The sequence below is a fragment of the Rousettus aegyptiacus genome, unplaced genomic scaffold (assembly GCF_014176215.1).
Source record: "Rousettus aegyptiacus isolate mRouAeg1 unplaced genomic scaffold, mRouAeg1.p scaffold_m13_p_4, whole genome shotgun sequence".
NCBI classification, from domain to species: domain Eukaryota; kingdom Metazoa; phylum Chordata; class Mammalia; order Chiroptera; family Pteropodidae; genus Rousettus; species Rousettus aegyptiacus.
This window is the reverse complement of record NW_023416307.1, coordinates 54414545-54435543: the sequence shown is the minus strand read 5'-3', so window position 1 is coordinate 54435543 and position 20999 is coordinate 54414545. Positions and strand designations below refer to the sequence as shown.

Sequence of the window (20999 nt, the reverse complement as noted above, 5' to 3'; positions counted from 1 at the left end):
ACTGACTCTGGCTTAGGTTTTGGTTTGCTTAGATAAGCTACCAAGACATTAGAGCCACCTCAGTCTAATGGCCTCCTTGTTTAAAAAACTTTTAACAGTTCTTTAAAAAGATCAACAAAATTGAAATACCTTTAGCTAGCTTGATCAAGAAATGAAAAGACTCAAATTACTAAAACCAGGAATGGAAGAGGGGACACCATTACTGACTTTACAGAAATAAAAAGAATTATAAGGAAAACACATCTACAGCTATGCCATCCTCAATACACCCAATCTTGTCTGATCTCGGAAGCTAAGCAGGGTCAGGCCAGCTTAGTACTTGGATGGGAGACTACCTAGGAATACCAGGTATTCCTAGCTGTAGGCTTAAAATAAATGAATGAATGAATGAATGAATAAGGAAAACACTACGAATAATTAAATACTAGCAGATTAGATAACCTAGATAAAGTGGACAGATTCTTGGAAACACAGAAACTACCAAAATTGATTCAAAAAATAGAAAATCCGACAACAAGACAACGAATTAGTAGTTGAAAAATGTACTCCAAATAAAAGCCCAGGCCGCAATAGCTTGACTGGTAATAGCTCCTAAATGTTTAAATTATTATTAACATCAATCCTTCACAAATTCTTCTACAAAACCAGAAAGCACTTCCTAACTATATACTAGCAAACTAAATCTAGCAATGTGTAAATAGTATTATACAACATGACCAAGTGGTATTTACGCAAAAAATTCAAGATTAATATCTGAAAATCAATTAATGAAATATACTATATCCATAGAATGGACAAAAACTGCATGATCCTAATTGATGCAGAAAAAGCACTTGACAAAATTTAACACCCTTTTATGATAAAAATCATATATATATTCAACAAACTAGGAATAGAAGGTAACTTCCTCAATGTGATAAAGGCCATCTGCAAAAAAAACACAGCTAACTTCATACCTGATAAGGAAAGACTGAATGCTTTCCCTCTAAGATCAGGAACAAGACAAAGATGTCTGCTCTTGCTACCTCTATTTCACATTTTATTGTGGATTCTAGCCCAATCAATTAGGCAAGAAAAAAAACAGAAGACATCCAGATTGAAAACAAAGAAGCAAAATTATCTCTATTTGCAGATGCCACAATCTTGTCTATAGAAAATCCTAAGAATCCACCAAAAATACTATTAAAATTAATTAGAAGTTTTAATAGGTTGTAGGATATAAGAATGATACGCAAAAAGTTTTTCTATATACTTTAATAAACAATTTGAAAATGAAGTTAAGAAAGCAATTCCATTTACAGTAGCATCAAAATAAATGCTTAGGAATAAGTTTAACAAAGGAAATAGAAAATTTGTACTCTGAAAACTATAAAATTGTTGAAAAAAATTAAATAAGACCCAATTAAATGAGAAGACAGCCCACGTGCATGAACTGGAAGACTTAATATTGTTAAGATGATAATATTCCCCAAACTGATCTACAGATTCAACAAAATCCCTATTAAAATCCAGCTAGCTTCTTTGCAGAAATTGACAAACTGATACTAAAATTCATAAAGACATACAAGGGACCCTAAAAAGTTTTAAAAGTTTTCAAAAAGAAGAATAAGGTTAGAAGGTTCACATTTCCTGATTTCAAAACTTACCAAGCTACAGTAATCAAAACAGTATGGTATCAGCATAAGGATAAACATATAGATAATGAAATAGAATTGAATAGTCCAGAAATAAACCCTTATATTTGTGATCAACTGATTTTGAAAGGGATGACAAGGCAATTCAATGGATTTTCAACAAATGTTACTGAGATATATGGATATGCATATGCAAGGAATGAAATTAGATCCTACCTTATATCAGTCAAAAAAATCAAAGTGGATCACACCTCTAAGTGTAAGAGCTAAAACTATAAAACTCTTAGAAGAAAACATAAGAGTAAACCTTTGTGGCATTGGATTACACAATGAATTCTTAGATATGATACCCAAAGGAAAAAAATTGATAAATTCAACATCATTAAGATTAAAAACTTTTGTGCTTCAAAGGATATCAAAAATGTGAAAAGCTACAGAATGAGTGAAAATATTGTCAATTCATGTATCTGATAAGAGACTTCTATCCAGAATAAAAAACTCTTTCAACTCAATAAAAAACAAACAAACAAACAAACAAAAACCCAGTTTAAAAATGGGTAAGGGATCTGAATAGATATTTTTCTAAGGAAGATGCTCAAATGGTCAACAAATACATGAAAAGATGCTCAACATCATTACCCACTAGGCAAATGCAAATCTAAACTATAATGAGGTAGTACTTCATCCCCATAAGGATATATTTTAAAGACAGGTTAAAAGAAGTATTGGAGAGAATGTGGAAGAATAGAAACCCTTGAATATTGCTGGTGGAAATGTAAAATTAGCTGCTTTTAAGGAGTTTGGAAGCGCCTTAACATGTTAAAAATTGAGTTACTATAATTCTACTCCTAGGGATATACCCAAGAAAATTCAAAACATATGTCCACACAAAAACTTATACACAAATGCTCACAGTAGCATTATTCATAATAGCCAAAAAGTAAAAACATACCAATTTGCAATTCCACTAACAGTGTTATGAAAGTTCCCTTTTCTCCACATCCTCACCAACACTTGTTTTGTTTTGTTTGATTTACTGATGATAGTCATTCTGATATGCGTGAGGTGATATCTCATTGTGATTTTAATTTGCATTTCTCTGATAATTAGTGACCTTGAGCATCTTTTCATATGTCTATTAGCCATCTGTATTTCTTCTTTGGAGAAATATCTATCCAGGTCTTCTGCCCATTTTTTACTTGGATTGTTTCATAAACTATATAAATGTCTAATCAATGTACTGTATACTTGAAACTAATAAAATGCTAAAAAAAAAAAAAGTAAAAACATACAAAATGTCCATCGATTGATAAATGGATAAAGATGCATATCCATACAATGTAATATTATTCTCCAATATAAAAGACTAAAGAATCAATACATGCTATAACATAAACTTTGAAAACATTATGCTATGTGAAAAAAACAAGTTGTAAAAGACCACATATTATGATTCCATTTGTATAAAATTTTCAAAATAGAAAAGTCTATAGGAACAGAAAGCACATTTAGGTGCCTTACTGGTTGCTCAGAACCAGGGGAGGAGGAGGAGGTTGGAGGAATATGGGGAGTGATTGCTAATGGGTCCAGGTTTCTTTCTGGGGTGATGAAAATGTTCTGAAATTAGACATTGATGATGATTTCACAACTCTGAATACACTAAAAATCATTGACTTGTACACTTTAAATGGCATGCTGTGTGAATTAGATTGCAACAAACTATTTAAAAATAATAATCAAATTTTCTATGAGAAAATTTTTAGAATACTCTTAAAAGCCCAAAAATAGATTTAAAGAGAAACAACCATTTTCATAAGACCAATCAAATTTTTAAAAAGTATGTCAGTTCTCCTTCTTGTTAATGTATAAATTTAACAATACCAATAAAAACACCAAGTTAATTTTAAGTGTTATATTAAAAAGTAAGCAAGCAAGAATACCTATGAACACTAAAAAAGGAGGGCAACGAAGGGAACTAGCTCTACTAGATAAAACATACAATAAACCCTTTTAATTAAAACAGACATACAAATGAGAATTGGTAAAATTGGCCTATTGTCAGATCAACAAATGAAACAGAAATATATCCAACAACGAATGAAAATTAGAAATATAACCAAATACAAATGCAAATTAGTACACAGGATAACAGTTAGAGAAAAAGTTAAAAAATAAAAGTTGTAGAAAAATTTTCAGTCATTATGTGTAAAAGAACCTTTTAACAAATTAAGCTGTAACTGCAGATAGTCATTATGGAAAAAAAAGATAGAAGAGCAAGAAAAACAAGTGATTCAAAAGTTCATAAATTCAACTACATTTAAAAAAAAAATGCTAGACAGAACACATAGCAAAAAGCCAAGTGAAAAACTAGAAGAAAAACACTTATACCACAAAGCACTACTCTCCTTAATGTATAAAAGAACCTTTATAACTTAAGGACCAAAAACAGTGGAAACTGAGCAAAAATCATAGATTATAGGGGAAAAAAGCATATTACCCTTAATGTTAAAATTTATTGATAATAAAAAATGCAAATTAAAACTATACTCAAAATACAAAAGGTTGACAATATACTCTATTTATAGTTATAGGAAAATAACCACTCATATAGCACTGGTAAAATTGGAAAATGATAAAATAAATAAATAAATAAATAAATAACAACCTCTATAGAAGGCAGTTTTGCAAAACCGAAATCACATATGTCTTTACACTTACCCAGCAATTGCTCCTCTGGGGGTCTTTCCTAAAGACATGCCTCTGTCAAAACTAAACAATATTTGTACCAAAGTTTTTAACTGTAGCATTACTTACTATAACAAAATATTGGAAACAACCCAAAAGTAGAACTATGAACTGATTTAATAAACAATGGTATATCTACACACACAATGGAGTTATTCAGATACAAAAAAACCTCCATAAACTGATATAAAGTGATTTCCAAGATATATTGTTATATATTAAACTATCCTCTGCATAAGAAAAGGTAAAGAATGTATAAGTGCTTGCTAATATTTATGAAATGAAACACAAAAGATATATACCAAAAACTAATGAAAATAGCTATCTATGAAGGGGGTGGAAATGGCATGCAGGGGATATATATAGATGTCAGACTTCACTGAGTATTCCTTTTGATATACTTCTGACTGCTGAATCACATAAATATTCAAAAATTAAATAGTACATGCAAACTACAAATGTTTTATTTAACTTAAAACATAAATGTATACTAACTAACTTGCCAATATTTTGAGCTAGGGCCAAGGCCTTTTCTTTTGAGTCGTGTCTGTTCATAAGAATTTATCATTGCTTTCTTATGCAAACCATAACCACAATATATTATCTAAGGAATCCAATTTGTTTGGTAAAGTGAAGTTAGATATTAAAGATAATTGAAAAATATTCTGAGTATTATCTCAATAGTTTTTTTCCCATATATATTTTTATATCTTTTCAGAGCTTTTACAGTTGTCTCTCATATATTTCATCAGCAATTATTTTAGTAACTTGCATTCAATCTAATTTTCATGGAGGCAAACTGGCAGTCTGACCCTACAGCTCATAATCTTAGCCACTGTACTATAAATGAGACTTATTTTTAAGGCCATAGCAGATAACTGGTCAAACTGACTCTGAGGTTCTTTCTAGCCACATTCTCAAGTATAGAACTTTATGCACATTATCACACATGTATATCTTCACTAGAATTTTTAAAAAGGCCATATCCAGACATTTCCCCTCTGCTCACCTCTATTTAGCGTTTTTTATTGAAAGGTAATTCCTGATAAGCTTTCCTAATTCTTATGAGAATTTCAATTTTACCCCCATCATTTACATATTAAAAACACATGCATCTGTTCCTTCCCCTGCATCCAGAACTAAAGTTGGCCATAGCAACTGTATATGACTTAATGGCATGCCCTGCTTATATACCAATCTTTGCTTGATTTGTACCTTATAATCTTATCTCTAATTTCCTGATATCTTTTTGTCCTGTGCTTTTCTCTTATATATTTTTAAATATTTTTTTAATCACCTCAAATCTTTTTGAAGAAAGGCTAGAGAAAATAGATAAGTAGGCAAATAAAAGAGAATTAGAAAATTTAGCATATTACTTTAAAACAACTCTTTTATTACCTCTTCTTCATTCCTACTACTACTACCCTAGTCAAGGAAAATAAACAAGATGTTCTCTTAGAGTATCTTTGATGTTCAAGATTCTATATATTTTTTTACCATTTTTACCAATATGAAAGAAAATAGAACTTACCAGATAGACAATATGCAGATCATTCTCTAAAACAAAGCCCTTCATCGCCCTTTGGAGATCAGCAAAAATATCTAAAGTATCAGCTGGAGTAAGTGAAGAAGAAAGAGTTGCCGAACCAAGATGTGTTGGATGATACACCTTCCCTGGTTTGGGTGTGGGGTGGGAAAATAAAGGATCAGATGTTAAAAATAAATAAAACAACACACTGTCTTTCTGTACTCTGTAATTAACTTTTTAGGTTCTGATATATTCTACAAACAAAATCTTGCCCAGTGCATGGATATTTATGAGCAGGTCCTATGCTAATTGTCTGATGTTGTTGAACACAACACTGACTTACTAAAAATGAGTTGATACACTCACACTTTGAAAAATCAGTTTCCTTTTATACCTTGAAAAGCTTATTTCCTTTTACTAACCAGTGCTATACATTCTCAGTAACTAAAGATGAAAGAGTGAGTAAATTGCAATTAAGACATAGTTACCTTCTGTTCCATCACTAGCTTCAGTAGTCTGGATGAATTCATTTTCTAGCAGCCACATTACACAAGCCTCAATTGCTCCAAGTTGAACAGGATCTTGATTTTTCTGAATTCCCTGCTTCCTTTCTTTCATGCTTGCAGCCAAAAATGTGCAAGAAGCATAAGTCTGCATATCTTGTGGCGTACTTGCCACTCCACCAACTATTATCTGATACAAGAGGTTTGAAATTTTCTGTAACTTTTTAATAAGACATTCAGGTCTTCATGATATAAAAGAAATTAAGTAATTTTGTTCTCTCAATGTAGAGATTCTTCATTAACTCCTCCAGCACCATTCATTACAAATGTAGATAACACCTACTAATAATGTGAAAAGTTTTCCTTAAAAGTATATACATTTTCTCATACAGGAAAATAAGTGAATATCTGAAATGTGGAAATTAACACATATATAAAGGAGATATTGATGGCTCATGGCTGTGAACCAAATCAATTTTTCTCATCCTTCCTTCTGAAATATGTGGGCATACAGGAATGCTAATATTGAATACTTCCCATCCAGAAGAGGAATGGGGAATAGGTGTAGAAAAAGATAAGGTTAATTGTGTCTTGTGGATATCATTTTCCCACAACTGTTCTATTACATATACTAGTTTGCCCCTTGCCTTCTGTGATTTAATATATATTAAAAACATACCAAATCATCCTAAACGGAATTATTTCAATTTTTCTAAAATCTATTAAGTATTATTGGTATTTTGGTCATTCCCAGTTTTTTCTTATTACAAATAGTGCTATAATAAACATTTATGTACACTTAAATTGATGTGATTTCACAATACATTTCTAGGTAACATTCCTAGATATGAATCTCTTCGATAACTGGCCATGTGCATTTTTTCCTCTTTGTAGGTATGAAAAAGTTTCCCTCCAAAAAAATTTCAGCAGTACATGAGAGTGCCTACTTTCTTCATCCTTGCCAACCATATGTTATCAATTACTTTTTTTTTTCCAAACTGAGAGCTAAAGAGAAAAAAAAAAGAATATGAGTGCAGGCACTAGCACCCCCAGGATCAGTACTGAAGCCAACAGCAAGACATGCTGGTATACGAACAGAACAATTTCCTAGATGACTAAATGAAAACACTTAAAAGGAGTTACCTATGAGGACTCTGAGCAGAAAGTTTTATTTTTCACTTTAGAACTTTCTGTATTGTTTGAAACTTCTAATTATGTGTATTTTAAATATGATTTTATTTGAATGTCAACAGGTATTATCTGGATAACAGAACTAGGGGCCATTTTTGTCACTTTTTTAAATTCACAAAATAATTAAGAATATATAAAAAACAAAAAACCATCTGGCATTTGGGTTTTAATGCACTGTTTTGAAATGGCTTGATATAGCACTAGCTGTATTAAATTCCAGAAAATAACTATATAAAATAGAAGAGATTCAGATTTCGAAAGGCTATAAATAATATTGTAAAGAAACATAAAGCTAATATTTTTCACATACTAAAGTTCTACCATTGCATTATAGGTACAAAAGAGCAAGTGTAATTTAGGGAACACTCTCTTACCTCCAGAATAGCTCTTATCATGCTCGCAGTTACTTCTTCTCCTTCTCGTCTTCGCAGACAGCTGCGAACAGGTTTTAGAGATCCCTGAAGTAGAGCTATGCCTTTTGATTTCTCAGAGTTCTTACAAATTAAGATACTCTCACCTATAAACAAACAAAAAAATCACACATTTTCAAACTCCCAACACAGTTCCATAAGATACCAGCTAAAGAGAATTTAATTGGCTTACTTGTTTTAAAGGAAATAATACATGATAGTGATTGTTATGGTCATAGAATTCGTGCTAATGTTTTCATCTTCTGAACTTTGGGTTTAACAGGATCAGAATATATATGCCACACAAAAATGCCACTTTCTTTGTATTAAGAATTATTTTGACCTGAAGCCAATTGGGAAACAGCAAACAAAGAAAAAGCTCTTCACCCTCTCCCTATATGCCTATAAGCTGGACATAAATTAATCTTTGTGAAAATGTCCCCCTTCCTGCCTCTCATAGCGGGAGAACAATCTTTATCTCTGAAGACAGAAAATCAACACAGGGAGCAATGCAATGCTATCAATTTTGACCAAATAAATTCTTACAAATATTCTCTAAAAAATAATCAAAAAGAAAAAGAAAAGAAAGTCAGCACAGAGATGGGTCTGCACAAACCTTACTAAATAATCTTTAACTTTCATTAGTTCCCAGGTTATGTTTACATTCACAAAATTTACCACCCCTAGAAGCCCAAACCTCTCCTTTGTCTTTTCATTTCTCCACAATTTATCACTCTTTGCTAAAATTATATATATATGTGTATGTATATATATACACATACATATATATACATGTATGTGTATATATATACATATATAACTTTAGCATATATATTTAGCATATATATAGTATATAATTTTAGCATATATATATAGTATATATATATATACACACACATATTTATATACATATATATATGTATGTATAAACGACCCCCAGAATCTAACCACTTCTTTGGGTCTTCACATCTTTTCTATGCAGGTCTTCATATGTGTGAAAAAAAATAAAATAACATCAAATAAAATATGCCTTTTTTCCTGTTAATCTGTCATTTGTCAGTTTAATTTGCAGGCATTAGCCATTGAACATAGAGGAAAAGTGTTTTTATTTCCTTACAGTATTAACTATTATTATTGAATAATTAAGCATATAATAATAGTAACAGAAGTATTTTGAAAACTATCTATGAAAATGCATTACCAGTTATACATGATAATATAAATTCAAAAATATTTATTGGTACTTGGAAATTACATTATAACATTCATTAGCTAAGTGCTTTGGGTTATTGTGACAAGCAAATAAACAAAAATATGTGAAAGCACTTATAAATTAAAAACATACAAATATAAAATTTATACAAATATAAACTATTATTACAATAATTAAGACTAGAGAAAACCATAATTTAAAAAAAAATTAATCCAATAGTAGGAGAAAGTAAACAGGTAAATTAGACATTCAAGAGGCAAAATGAAGGCCATTTGCTTTAGAGAAAAATAAAAGTGGTATTGTGCTAGACCATACCAACTACTGCTGACAGAGAGAAGGTACAGATGATACTTTTCTAACATTAACTTAAACTGAGAAGGAAGATAGGATAAAGATAAGGGACTATAGCTTGAGGACCATTAGTTATGTATTCCAGATATAATTACAAAAAGATAAGTGCCATTTAAAAAATCAGGTGAATAAAATTATTACCTGGCTCTTGCAGTGACTACAAAATAGCCCAGCTTAAGACACACAAAAAAATTGTCTAGAAAATGCATCAACTAGCATTAGCCACAAGATACAAAGCCACTTTGGGCTATTTATGCCTGTTCTAAGCTTTGATTCAACAAAATGGACAAACTTTTTTTAGGATGAGCAAGATTTATGAAAATGCTCAAATTAATGCCAGAAGTTTCCTGTTCCCACCTGCTGGGAAGGTATAGTTTTTATACAATAGAGAAGTCAATTAGAATCAAACCATTTATTACTATTTGATTTGCAAATCACTAATTTGGCACAAAGCACCATTATCCTACTCTGGAAAATTCCAGGAAATCACAGAGAGGTTGAGTGCCATCCAAATAAAATACCATGGACTATACAGAAAATATTAACAGCATTTACAAAACCAATAGAAGTAACAAAGATGCTACACAGTCCAAAAAGCATGACCTAGTTAAATCTTTATAGTGGATGCAAAAGACTATATTCACACACTTCCCACTTGCTGAAAGTTCTGAGCTAAGCTATATGCCATTCAGAAATGGAACATTATGTAAAGTCAAAATCTCAGAAGTTTCTAATGCCTCAGAAATAAAGTTATTGTGGCAGATTTTAGTTTTGTTTGAATTTAATCTGTTTTAAGGCTTGATAATTATTAGTCCAGGACACCAACCTTCCAATTATTCCTCCCTGTGAGAAAGCACCAGCTAAGAATGTAGTAAGGCAAATAAAACCTCCCTTGTCTTCTGCATTGCCTTAAACACCCTCTGGCCCTGAAAGAAGAGCATCTGTATAAATGAACTTTCACTCCACTCTCCAGTGTTGTGGGTCTACTGAGAAATCAGAGTCCAGAAAAGAGTAGAGAAAGGCAGATAAGAATGGGGAGTGTCTTAGTCTCTTCCCACTACTCTTTTTAAACACATACATATAATTTGCATATTTTGTAAAAAGACAGAAGCAGGATAAACTTCTTTGATACCTATAGTAAGGGAAATCCGATACCTATTATAGGGGAAATCCAATGACATGGAAGTTTTTTTTAATCATCAAAATTTTAGGACTTAAAAGAGAGGCAGACCAATGGACCTTCAGAGATTATAGATAAATGAGTCATTTGTTACTGGGGCTGAGACTAATGGCTATCCCTTAATAGCCATTCTCTCATTCTTCCTTTAATAAAACCCCTAAATGACAACTGGGCACACAGCCACTCAATTAAAGATTATATTCCCCAGCCTCCCTTGCAGTTGGGGAATATAACCACGTGACTAAGTTCTGGCCAACTGTATGTGAGGAGAAATACTTTGTGCAACTTCTTAAAAGGTAGGACGTGTCCCCTTTATTTCATCTCCCCTTCCTGATGCAGATGTTATGGCAGAGACCGGAGTAGTTATCTTCCACCACAAAACAGAAACTATATTCCTGAACATGGAAAAACAAACTAGAAGACTAGGTACCTGACAGTGGAGTCACTGTATTAGCCCCAGATTACTTATGATTGTACTGTTATATAAGGAATTAACTTCTACCCTGTTTAAGAACCTTTTGTTGGCTTGTTATAGCAGTAAACTTATATTCTAATTCAGTCACCAATAAATTATAGTGAATTCTTATTATTTGTGGTAGTTATGTTCTATAAAGTCACCACAAACACTGAATTAGGGAATACTGAACCATCGCACCATGGGAAAACACAGGGTTAGCTTCCCGCAATCCTCTAGTCTCCACATTTTCATTAATCAGTCAATACAAAATATTGTTTTATGCGTTTTTCTGTATAAAGAGACCTTATTAGATATATATTGTTGATTTATTAACATTAAGCTCACAGCCACCAGTACTATATCTCATGGCTGAACAAAGCTTATCTAGCACCTTTATTTTCTCTATAGGGCACATTATAAACTTCTTGCACTTTGGAACACTAGATAATTGCACTTCAGCACTATGCTTGGGGGCCACTTGAAGCAGCCAAGTCACCAAAATGCCCCAAAATATGAAAAATGTGGCACTAAATAGACCATGAAAAGGATGCTTGTTTGGAGTATGACAGCTAAAGTAAGAAGGCGGAGAGTCACCTTTTGAACTTCAGCAGGGAATGTATGCTTCTAGAGACTCAAATGTTTCATCACTCTGCACGTGTCCACAAAATCCCCACAAGTACTGATGTGGGGGTCATGAATAAATTTTAGTGAGCAAATTCACAAATATGAAATCCATGAATAATGAAGATCAACTGTATTTAAGAATTTTACATGACAAGTGAAGTTATTCTAAGACATTTCTTCAGTATACTACACAGCTTTTTGTGGCCAGAATAGCCAATCTATTTTCCCATTAAGACATTCCCTTTTCTCCTGGATATCCTTATTTCTCTTTAGTAGTCACAAAACTCTTTGCATATTTATTTGACATAATATAATATTGGTGTTGATAAACTATACCCTAGAGAAGATAAAATGACAGAGAATGTTCCTTCCAACAATTTAGCCACACACAAAATAATGTAAGAAAGAGGTTAGCAATAATATTTGTTGCTATATTGATACTTAATTAAAACAAACCTCTTCCTCATTGCTGGAGACAACACTTTTGTTTTGACTTCTGGTAATATTATCATTACTTGCTAATGCAAGATAAGAAACTGAAAAGGTTGTTTTTACAGCCAGCATCAACTGAGAGAGAAAAAGATGGTATGTGAAATTCCTATTCCCAAAGTGTGAGGTGCTTCCCAGCTCTCAGCATTCCTTCTTGAACTTTCTCTTAAACCAGATGACTAAGCAGAATTGCACTGAATAGTAGACTATACTGGAAATTAAAAAACATATTCCAGCTAATGAGATAAATTATCTTGATTAACATAATACAGAATCAGTTCACTGTGTATAACATAAAAGAAAATCCTAATTCTACATTTGTAGAAAATCAATGATTGACAACATGAAAATTTTAATTTATATGCATTATAAATATTAAGTAAATCCAAAAGGATTGACATTAGTGCTTTGGATAACAAATACAACATGATGAGAAATGGGTTGCTAGGTACTAGTCAAATTTCAAGTAGAATGACACTGTCCTTAGCAATACTATTACAATTAAATCCAAACTCACTTACCTACTGTGTCTACACCTTTCCTGCCAGCACGACCAACCATCTGCTTATAAGTAAGAATATCTAGAGTTCGACCACTGAAAATCGGAGTCCGAATAATTACACGACGTGCAGGTAAATTCACCCCAGATGATAGAGTAGAAGTTGCTGCCAAGACCCGAATCTGACCTTGACGGAAGGCTCCTTCAATGATATCCCTTTCCTCAAAAGTAAGACCTAAAAAATGGAAGTTACAGTAACATACACAGTTGAACAACACAGGGGTTATGGGCACAGACCCCGCATACAGTGGTAAACCCGTGTATATCTTTTGGCTCCCAAAAACTTAACTACTAACAGCCTATTGTTGACTGGAACCCTTACCAATAATTAAACAGTTGATTAATACATATTTTGTATGTTATATGTATTCTGTACTGCATTAACATAAAGGTAGTAAAAAATAAAATGTTATTAAGAAAGTCATAAAAGAAAATTATGCATTTATAGTACTATATTGTATTTATTGACACCATAAGTTTATGTCATCTGTTTACAATGAATTGTCTGTCAGCACCTATATCAATATTGTCTTTCAGGATATAAAACATGTAGATATTATATGTATTACTAACACTAGACATTAACAATGAAAAGAACAGCAATTCATGCAGTGATAATAAAGAAGCAACAATATAATTACTTTATGGCAGTCTAGTGATATGGTTGCTTCACAGCTTAGCCTCCACACTAATGGTTATAAAATTTTTATAGCATACAGTATTATAGAGATATTTATAATACAGTACTTGGAAACACTGTTAGTTTTTAAAAAACCACTTACCTGTGATGATAGGCTGATACACGGTCTCTCCAATTATGAGACAGGCATACTGCACAGTAATATAATTCTTTGAATGCAGTTACATAACAGCAAGAAAACTAACAATTATTAATTTTATATTAAGTATCACTCACCTTATGCCTATGTAGGGATAGGATATCCATTTCAATACAAGTATTGTATGTGATGTTCTACACGATGAATACTTAGGTGATGATGATGATGATGATGACACAAAAACGTCTCATATAGTTCCTGCTGGGCAGTTATTAGATTTTCACATGAAGACACTCACACACATGTACAACAGATAAGTTTATTAACTGTATGGCATGATTATTAATTACCATTCATTGAGTAGGCTGAGGAGGAAGCAGAAGGGGAGTCTTGATGTCTCAGGGGTGGCAGAGGTTGAAGAAGTGGAGAAGGTGAAAGAGAAGATAGAAAGACATTGTAATTTGTCTCACTTTTTGCTTTTTCATTTCTTTAAAAATGTTTCTATATGGTACTTCTTCCACTGTATGCTTTAGTTTCAGTGCTCATATCGTAGAAAGTCCATGTTATAAAAGAAATGAAAAGCAGTCTCAAATAATTGGAACACTTCTGTCAGACTGTCTAATGTCAGTCTATTTTCTAGCACTGCTGCTTCTACATCTTCTTCCTCATTGTCTGGCACTGGTTCAAAAGTACTCATCTCCAACAAGTCATCTTCTTCAAGAATGGTACCTTGAAACCCTGTGCCCCCTATCTTTTTTGCCATATGCACAATCTCTTTCACGATTTCCTTGATTGGCTCTGTCAGAAATTCTGTGAAATCATGCACAACATATGGACACAGTTTTCTCCAACAAGAATTTATTTCAGGCTTTATGGATTCCATGGCTTTTCTATAACAACAATGGCATTTTAATGCTGTGATCCTTCCAGACTTTTCATAACGTTCTCTGTATTAGCATTCTCTTTCACAGTATTGACAATCTTTTCCATAGAATATACCATGTGTAATGAGCCTTAAAGGTCTTTATGACCCCTGACCTAGAGGTTGAATTAGAGACATTGTGTTTAGGGGCAAATAGACCACTTCCATGCCTTTGGTGTTAAACTCATGAGTTTCTGAGTGGCCACAGACATTGTCCAATATCAAAAGAACTTTAAAAGGCAGTTCCTTACTGGAAAGGTACTTTTTGACTTCAGGAACAAAGCATCGATGAAACCAATTCAGAAAAAGGGTTCTCACTCTTCAGGCCTTCTGTACAACCAAAAGACTGGCAGCTGGTGTTTATCTTTTCCCTGCAAGGCTCAGAGGTTAGCAGTTTATAGATAAGGGCAGTCTTGATCATAAACCCAACTGCATTTGCACACAACACAGAGTTAACCCTATCACTTCCTGCCTTAAATTCTGGTGCTTGTTTTTCTTCCTTATTAATAAATGTCCTTTGTGGCATTTTTTTCCAGAATAGGGTATTTTCAACTGCATTAAAATCTGTACAGGCAGATATCCTTTCTCTTAAATGACTTTCTTAATGGTGTCTGAATCTGCAGAAGATGCTTCTCCTGTTATCTTGACATTTTTTAAGCCAAACCTTTCTAAAATTATCAAACCATCCTTTGCTGGCATTCAATTCTCCAGATTTAGATCCTTCACCTTCCTTTTGCTTTAAGTTGTCATATAATGACTTCACTTTTTCTCAAATAATATAAATCTCTAGGTATGTCTTTCTTATAGCAATCTTGCACCCACGTAAAAGCTGCATTCTCAATACAAGATAAAAAGGTATTTTGCAAAAAGTGCAAGGTTTTTGCACCTGCTGGCATGGCTGCAGCAAAGGCTTCACAAATTTTTCTTTCTTTACAATGGTCTTCATGCTGAATTCATTTATCTTGAAATGATAGGCAACCACAGCCACAGATCTCAATCTACGGTATATATTAACCAACTCAACTTTGCCTTGTAATGGGATGACTTTTCTCTGCTTCTCAGGAGCACTTCCAGCATCACAAGTGGCACTTCACATGAGTCCCATGGTGTTATTCAAGTTTTACAGTACTATACTAAACATGATGAAAAATATGCAAGAACCATGAGATCATTTTTTACTGGGATAGCAAATTTCCTAATTATCTCGCAAGGAGATGATTAGCACATGGCATTTTAAGTGGCTACTTACAACACTTGAGCTCACTGCAGTAGCAACAAAAGGTGACTACAAAATTATTACAGTAGTACAATATGTACCACAGTTAATTTTAGGCAGTTATGATTTAACACAGCATCTTTATGTTTGTTTCCATTTCTCTTGACTGCAAATGGCCCCATGTACAGTCTATGTTCATATGCGTAAGTTTTGATAAATTTTAACTTTTTATGTTTGTGTATGTTTTATAATATTAAATAAAATAGACTAGTATCTATATATATTTTATTCATTCATGACATACCTTTTTCTTAATTTTTTTGATAATTGTTGAAAATCTCAAAAAAAATTTCCAATAAACTTATTTTTTAAAATCCACATTTAAGTGGACCTGAGCAGTTCAAACTCGTGTTGTTCAAGGGTCAACTGTGTGTGTATCTATATATTTTAAAATTTATCTATAGCATGATAAAATGTTAAATAAATTAAAAAGGTTTAATTTCTAATCTTAGAAACTATATATTCTTTATTTATTAATTTTATTAAATATATTGGGGTGACATATATAAGTTTAAGTGTACAATTCTGTAATACATTATCTGTATTTTACATTGTGTGTTTGCCACCCAAAGTCAAGTCTCTTTCCATCACCATATATTTGATCCCCTTTACCCTCTTCTACCCCCACCCCATCCTCTTTCCCTCTGGTAACCACAATACTATTGTCCGTTTCTATGAGTTTTTATTTCTTTGAGAAACTATATATTCTTAATCATATCCTTAGCACAAATGATCATGGAAAGACCACTCCCTGAAAATACTTAATTCAGCGACTATCGTAATCCTTGCAATTTTAACAACCTATTTAATTTTCGAATACTTCTACCCCTCTCAAAATACAATATGAAAATCTCTAAAATTAATATGATTTTGATATACGTGTAAGAATATTTCGGTACCCCTTGAAAAAAAAGGAGACACTCAGAACGGAATAAAATTATGGTAGCAAGTACAGTAGTTCCCCTTATTTGCGGTTTTTCTTCCCCCCGTTTCACCTGCCTGCAGTCAACCACAGCCTGAAAATATTAGGTGGAAAAGTCCAGAAATAAACAATTCATAAGTTTTAAATTGCAAGCCTAGTAGCATGATGAAATCTTGCCCTGTCCTGTTCCATCCTGCCCATGACGTGAATCATTTCTTTGTCCAGCGTATCCACGCTGCACGTGCTTCCTGACCATTAGCCACTTAGTAGCCATCTCAGTTATCAGATCAACTCTCAGTGTCACAATGCTTGTGTTTAAGACTTATTTTACTTAATAATGGCTCCAAAGTGCAAGAGTGATGATGGCAATTAGGATATGACAAAGAGAAGCCATAAAGTGCTTCCTTTAAGTGAAAAGGTAAAATTTTGCCACTTAATAAGAAAATCTATACAGTCATGCACCACATAATGACATCTCAGTCAGCAACAAACCGTGTATACAATGGTGGTTCCATTAAATTATAATGGAGCTGAAAATTCCTATTGTCTAGTGATATCATTAGCACAATGCATTACTCACATGTTTGTGGTGATGCTGGAGTAAACGAACACACTGCACTGTCGGTTATACGAAAGTATATGCAGCATATATAACGATGTAGAGTACATAATTCTTACTGTACCTCTTCTATGTTCAGATACACAAATACTTACCATCATGCATTGACTGCCTACAATTGTGGTCAGTACAATAACATGCTGTACAGATCAGTACATGTCTATAGCCTAGGAGCAACAGGCTATACCATATAGGCTAGGTGTGTAAAAGACTATGTCATCTAGGTTTGTGTAAGTACATTCTATGATGTTTGCACAACGACAAAATCACCTAATGATGCATTTCTCAGAACAAATCTCCATTGTTAAGTGGTACATAACTGTATGCTGAGGTTGCTAAGATTTACTGAGAAAGTATGGGGGGAAAAAAAAGAAATGCATGCTAGCTTTGCTGTAGCACCTCAAATTGCAAAAGTTATGGTTATAGTGCATACAGGTGCTTAATTAAGATGGAAAAGGCATTAAATTTGTGGGTGGAAGAAAAGAACGTAATGCAAGTCCTGACTGCCCGCAATGTGTTGCCCCAGAAAGCATTAAGCCCCTACAAAGACTTCAGCAAGGGCTCACTGAAACAAGTGACACCAAGCCATTTACAGTAAATAAGGAAGGGATGGTTACACAAATTCAGAAATAGGTTTGGATTAAAATATAAAAATTACTGGAGAATACTTTTATAATTGCCCTATTTTATTATTGGTTATTATTGTTAATCTCTTGCTGTGCCTAATTTATAAACTAAACTTCATCATAGGTATGCATGTATAGGGATAAACATAGTATATATATTTTATATGTATATAATATATATACATTCAGTGCTATCCACACTTTCAGGCATCCACTGGAGGTCTTGGAATGTATCCTCCAAGGATAAAGGGTGACTATTGTACCACTCCTTCAAGGAAACCAAGTACATAAAGGTAACAGTTTTAGAATGTACTTCCCCAGTGGTCCAAAAAAGCCTGTATCTAGTATTTATATACTAAACACATAAGTAAACCTAAACATGCTTGTTTTACTCTTATTAATCTTAACCATACAATTTCTTAAAATGAAATCTAAGTGTATTAAGTGTGGTTAACAGAAAATCAAATCCACAAAAATGAAAAAATTGTGAGACTTTTTGGAGGGGGCTCCTTAATAACAGGTGATAAATATGGATACCTGCATGATGAAATGCTACTCCCCATGGTATAGTTTTTTGTAATACAGAGTCCAGTCCTGAAGGTGAACGTTTTAGCTGATCAATCACTTCTAGGAGGTTCTTTCGCTCCAGCATCACTGGTGAAATTTCAGATGATCTTACCAATCCTGTCACACAAAAAAATTATCAACACTGTTCACCTTTGTCTGGATCTCTTTAAGTGCTATCTTCCTAAACCATCAAAGAACTAAACACTAGGGCATTGGTTCAGAAACAACTACATATGATGTGGACATCTTGTAAAAATACTAATGCCTGGCTCTCACACATTGTGATGTAACAGATTACAACCTGGACATAAGGAATTTAAAAATCTCCCCCAGGCAATTCTAATGTGCACCTAGGTTTAGGAAATACTGTATTAGGGTTAGACCAAGCCCACAGGAGGGGATCAAAGGAAACAGTGGAAGGAAGGGAAGGATTATAGATACTGACTACCACATAGAGCTTAAAAATCAAAATACTTGTTCAAAGTGTGTCTCACCAACCAGCAGTGTGAGAATCAGCTAGAAGCCTAATTCTGTGTGACATCTTTTTAGCCTCTTTGGCGCCAATGTGGTAATTAATTATATATTACTTCTGTTTTGCCTCTCTGTGTACCCTTCTCCCCCAAGAAAATCTAAACTTCTTTAGAAGTAGGAACTATGTTTTCTTAAAGAATTTCCCAGAGTTTTAGATTTCTGACCTAGTAAAACTTCTCGTAAAACATATTTTTATTTTTTTATTTTTTAAGTTAACTTAAAATTTTGAAGATCCACAGAGGGTTACCAATGTTTTATTATGCTAAGGACAATTAAATTTTTTAAATTACCATTAGCAATACCTTTATTTCAAAAGAAAAGTCATTTTAACATTTAAAATATTACTGGTAATAATTTCAAAATTTGTACTTCAACTTTATGAAAAATATGTAGCCCTTGTCTTTACTGGTGAAAATTTCATCATAGCCCAGACTTCAGTCCAAGCACCAGGATTTGGGAACTATAGCTGTAAATCAAAATTAAAAAGCCTCAATCAAAGAAAATAATAATGTTCCTGATTATTAAGAAATATGTTACCATAGTACAACATAAGGAAAATAAGTTGGCAGAGTACAGAAAGTATCAATTAAGAGAGAACTAGAAAAGATATGTTAGACTACAGCCTACCCAATATAAACTTCAGGCAAAGTTTACTTACTGGAGTTTGGTTTGAGATACTCATCATCCATCCTCACTATGCCACTGGTATAATAAAGTCATAATATATCCCTAATATTCTGTGACCACAACTGGTCTCTGTCTTCCCTATACTTATCTTGAACTCCAAGGGACCACAGGCTAGTAAAAATGGTAAGGGAACAATACTTATCCTAAAATAAGTAAAATATATATATTAATGGTTATAGCCATAAACTAGATCACTACCCAGCAATAAAAAAGGAACAAATTGATAAATGTAACAATCAGAATAAATCTTAAAAATATCATGCTGAGTGAAAGAAGACAGACGCAAAAGACACGTACATACTATATGACTTCATTTATATGAAATACTTAGGGCACAACTAATCTAGAATAACAGAAAATAGATCACTGGTTGCCTGGGGCTGAGGACAGAAGGAAATAAACATCGAAAAAGCAAAAGAGAATATTTTAGAGTGACAGAAATGTTCCATATGTTGATTATAGTGAGAGTTATACTGGTATATACATTTGTTAAAATTGATTAAATTATAGACTTCAAATGTATTTTAGTATATATAAATTATACCTCAATAAAGCTGATTTTAAAATACATATGTATGTAAACACACATGTTTATACACACATATATGTATATGTATGTGTAATTCTTTTTAGATTTAGAGTTTGGAAATATATAGAGAGATGGCTGCTCACCCCAGAAAAATGTGTATATGTGAAGTTTTATGTATAATTTAAGGGCTTCGATGATCAACCTCTCAAAGCCCATGGATACCAGATGAAAAAACTGAGTATACACCTGTCGAAATCTGAAGATTAGTCTGAACGTGTGTACACATTATCTATAATGAGTATAAGAAGAGGATTAGTCACAAAAGTATAGTTTTGTAAGAAGTGCCCAGGGTTCAGGTGGTGACAATGAGGAAAGAGAGCCATGTTTTGCTAATATAACCATAAACATTACTTTCAAGCAAATATGTTAAGTATGGAGGTTTTCATTTCAATCAGAAACTTACCCTCAGCTTGATGATGTAGATTGTAAAACTCACGGGCAATGATATCTGCCAGCTTCTCACACCATTTCTTTGATGGACAGAAAAGTAACACTGAATGGTTATCACAAATGGTCTCATAGCATAAACTAACAACATGGTCATCATCTCCCTAAAAAGGAAAAAGAAATAGCTATTCTAGTGGTTCTTTAAAAACA

The 20999-nt window shown here is 32.9% G+C and overlaps 1 protein-coding gene across 10 annotated transcripts in view; it reads right to left on the bottom strand.

Moving 5' to 3' along the window:
* The window catches only part of POLQ (DNA polymerase theta), a 91267-nt gene that overhangs the window by 59009 nt on the left and 11259 nt on the right, over nt 1-20999 (bottom strand). For 5 of the 10 annotated variants that reach the window (XM_016158842.2, XM_016158843.2, XM_016158844.2 and 2 more), the window contains 6 exons: nt 20806-20953; nt 18566-18712; nt 12847-13059; nt 7976-8118; nt 6396-6600; nt 5911-6053 (listed from right to left, as the gene is read on the bottom strand). In XM_016158842.2, coding sequence (XP_016014328.2) covers nt 5911-6053; nt 6396-6600; nt 7976-8118; nt 12847-13059; nt 18566-18712; nt 20806-20953 — 999 coding nt within the window. Of the gene's footprint in view, nt 1-5910; nt 6054-6395; nt 6601-7975; nt 8119-12846; nt 13060-13666; nt 13716-13800; nt 16371-18565; nt 18713-20805; nt 20954-20999 lie in introns of those variants that run through there. The other 5 variants (XM_016158851.2, XM_016158850.2, XM_016158849.2 and 2 more) reach the window with 5 other exon arrangements.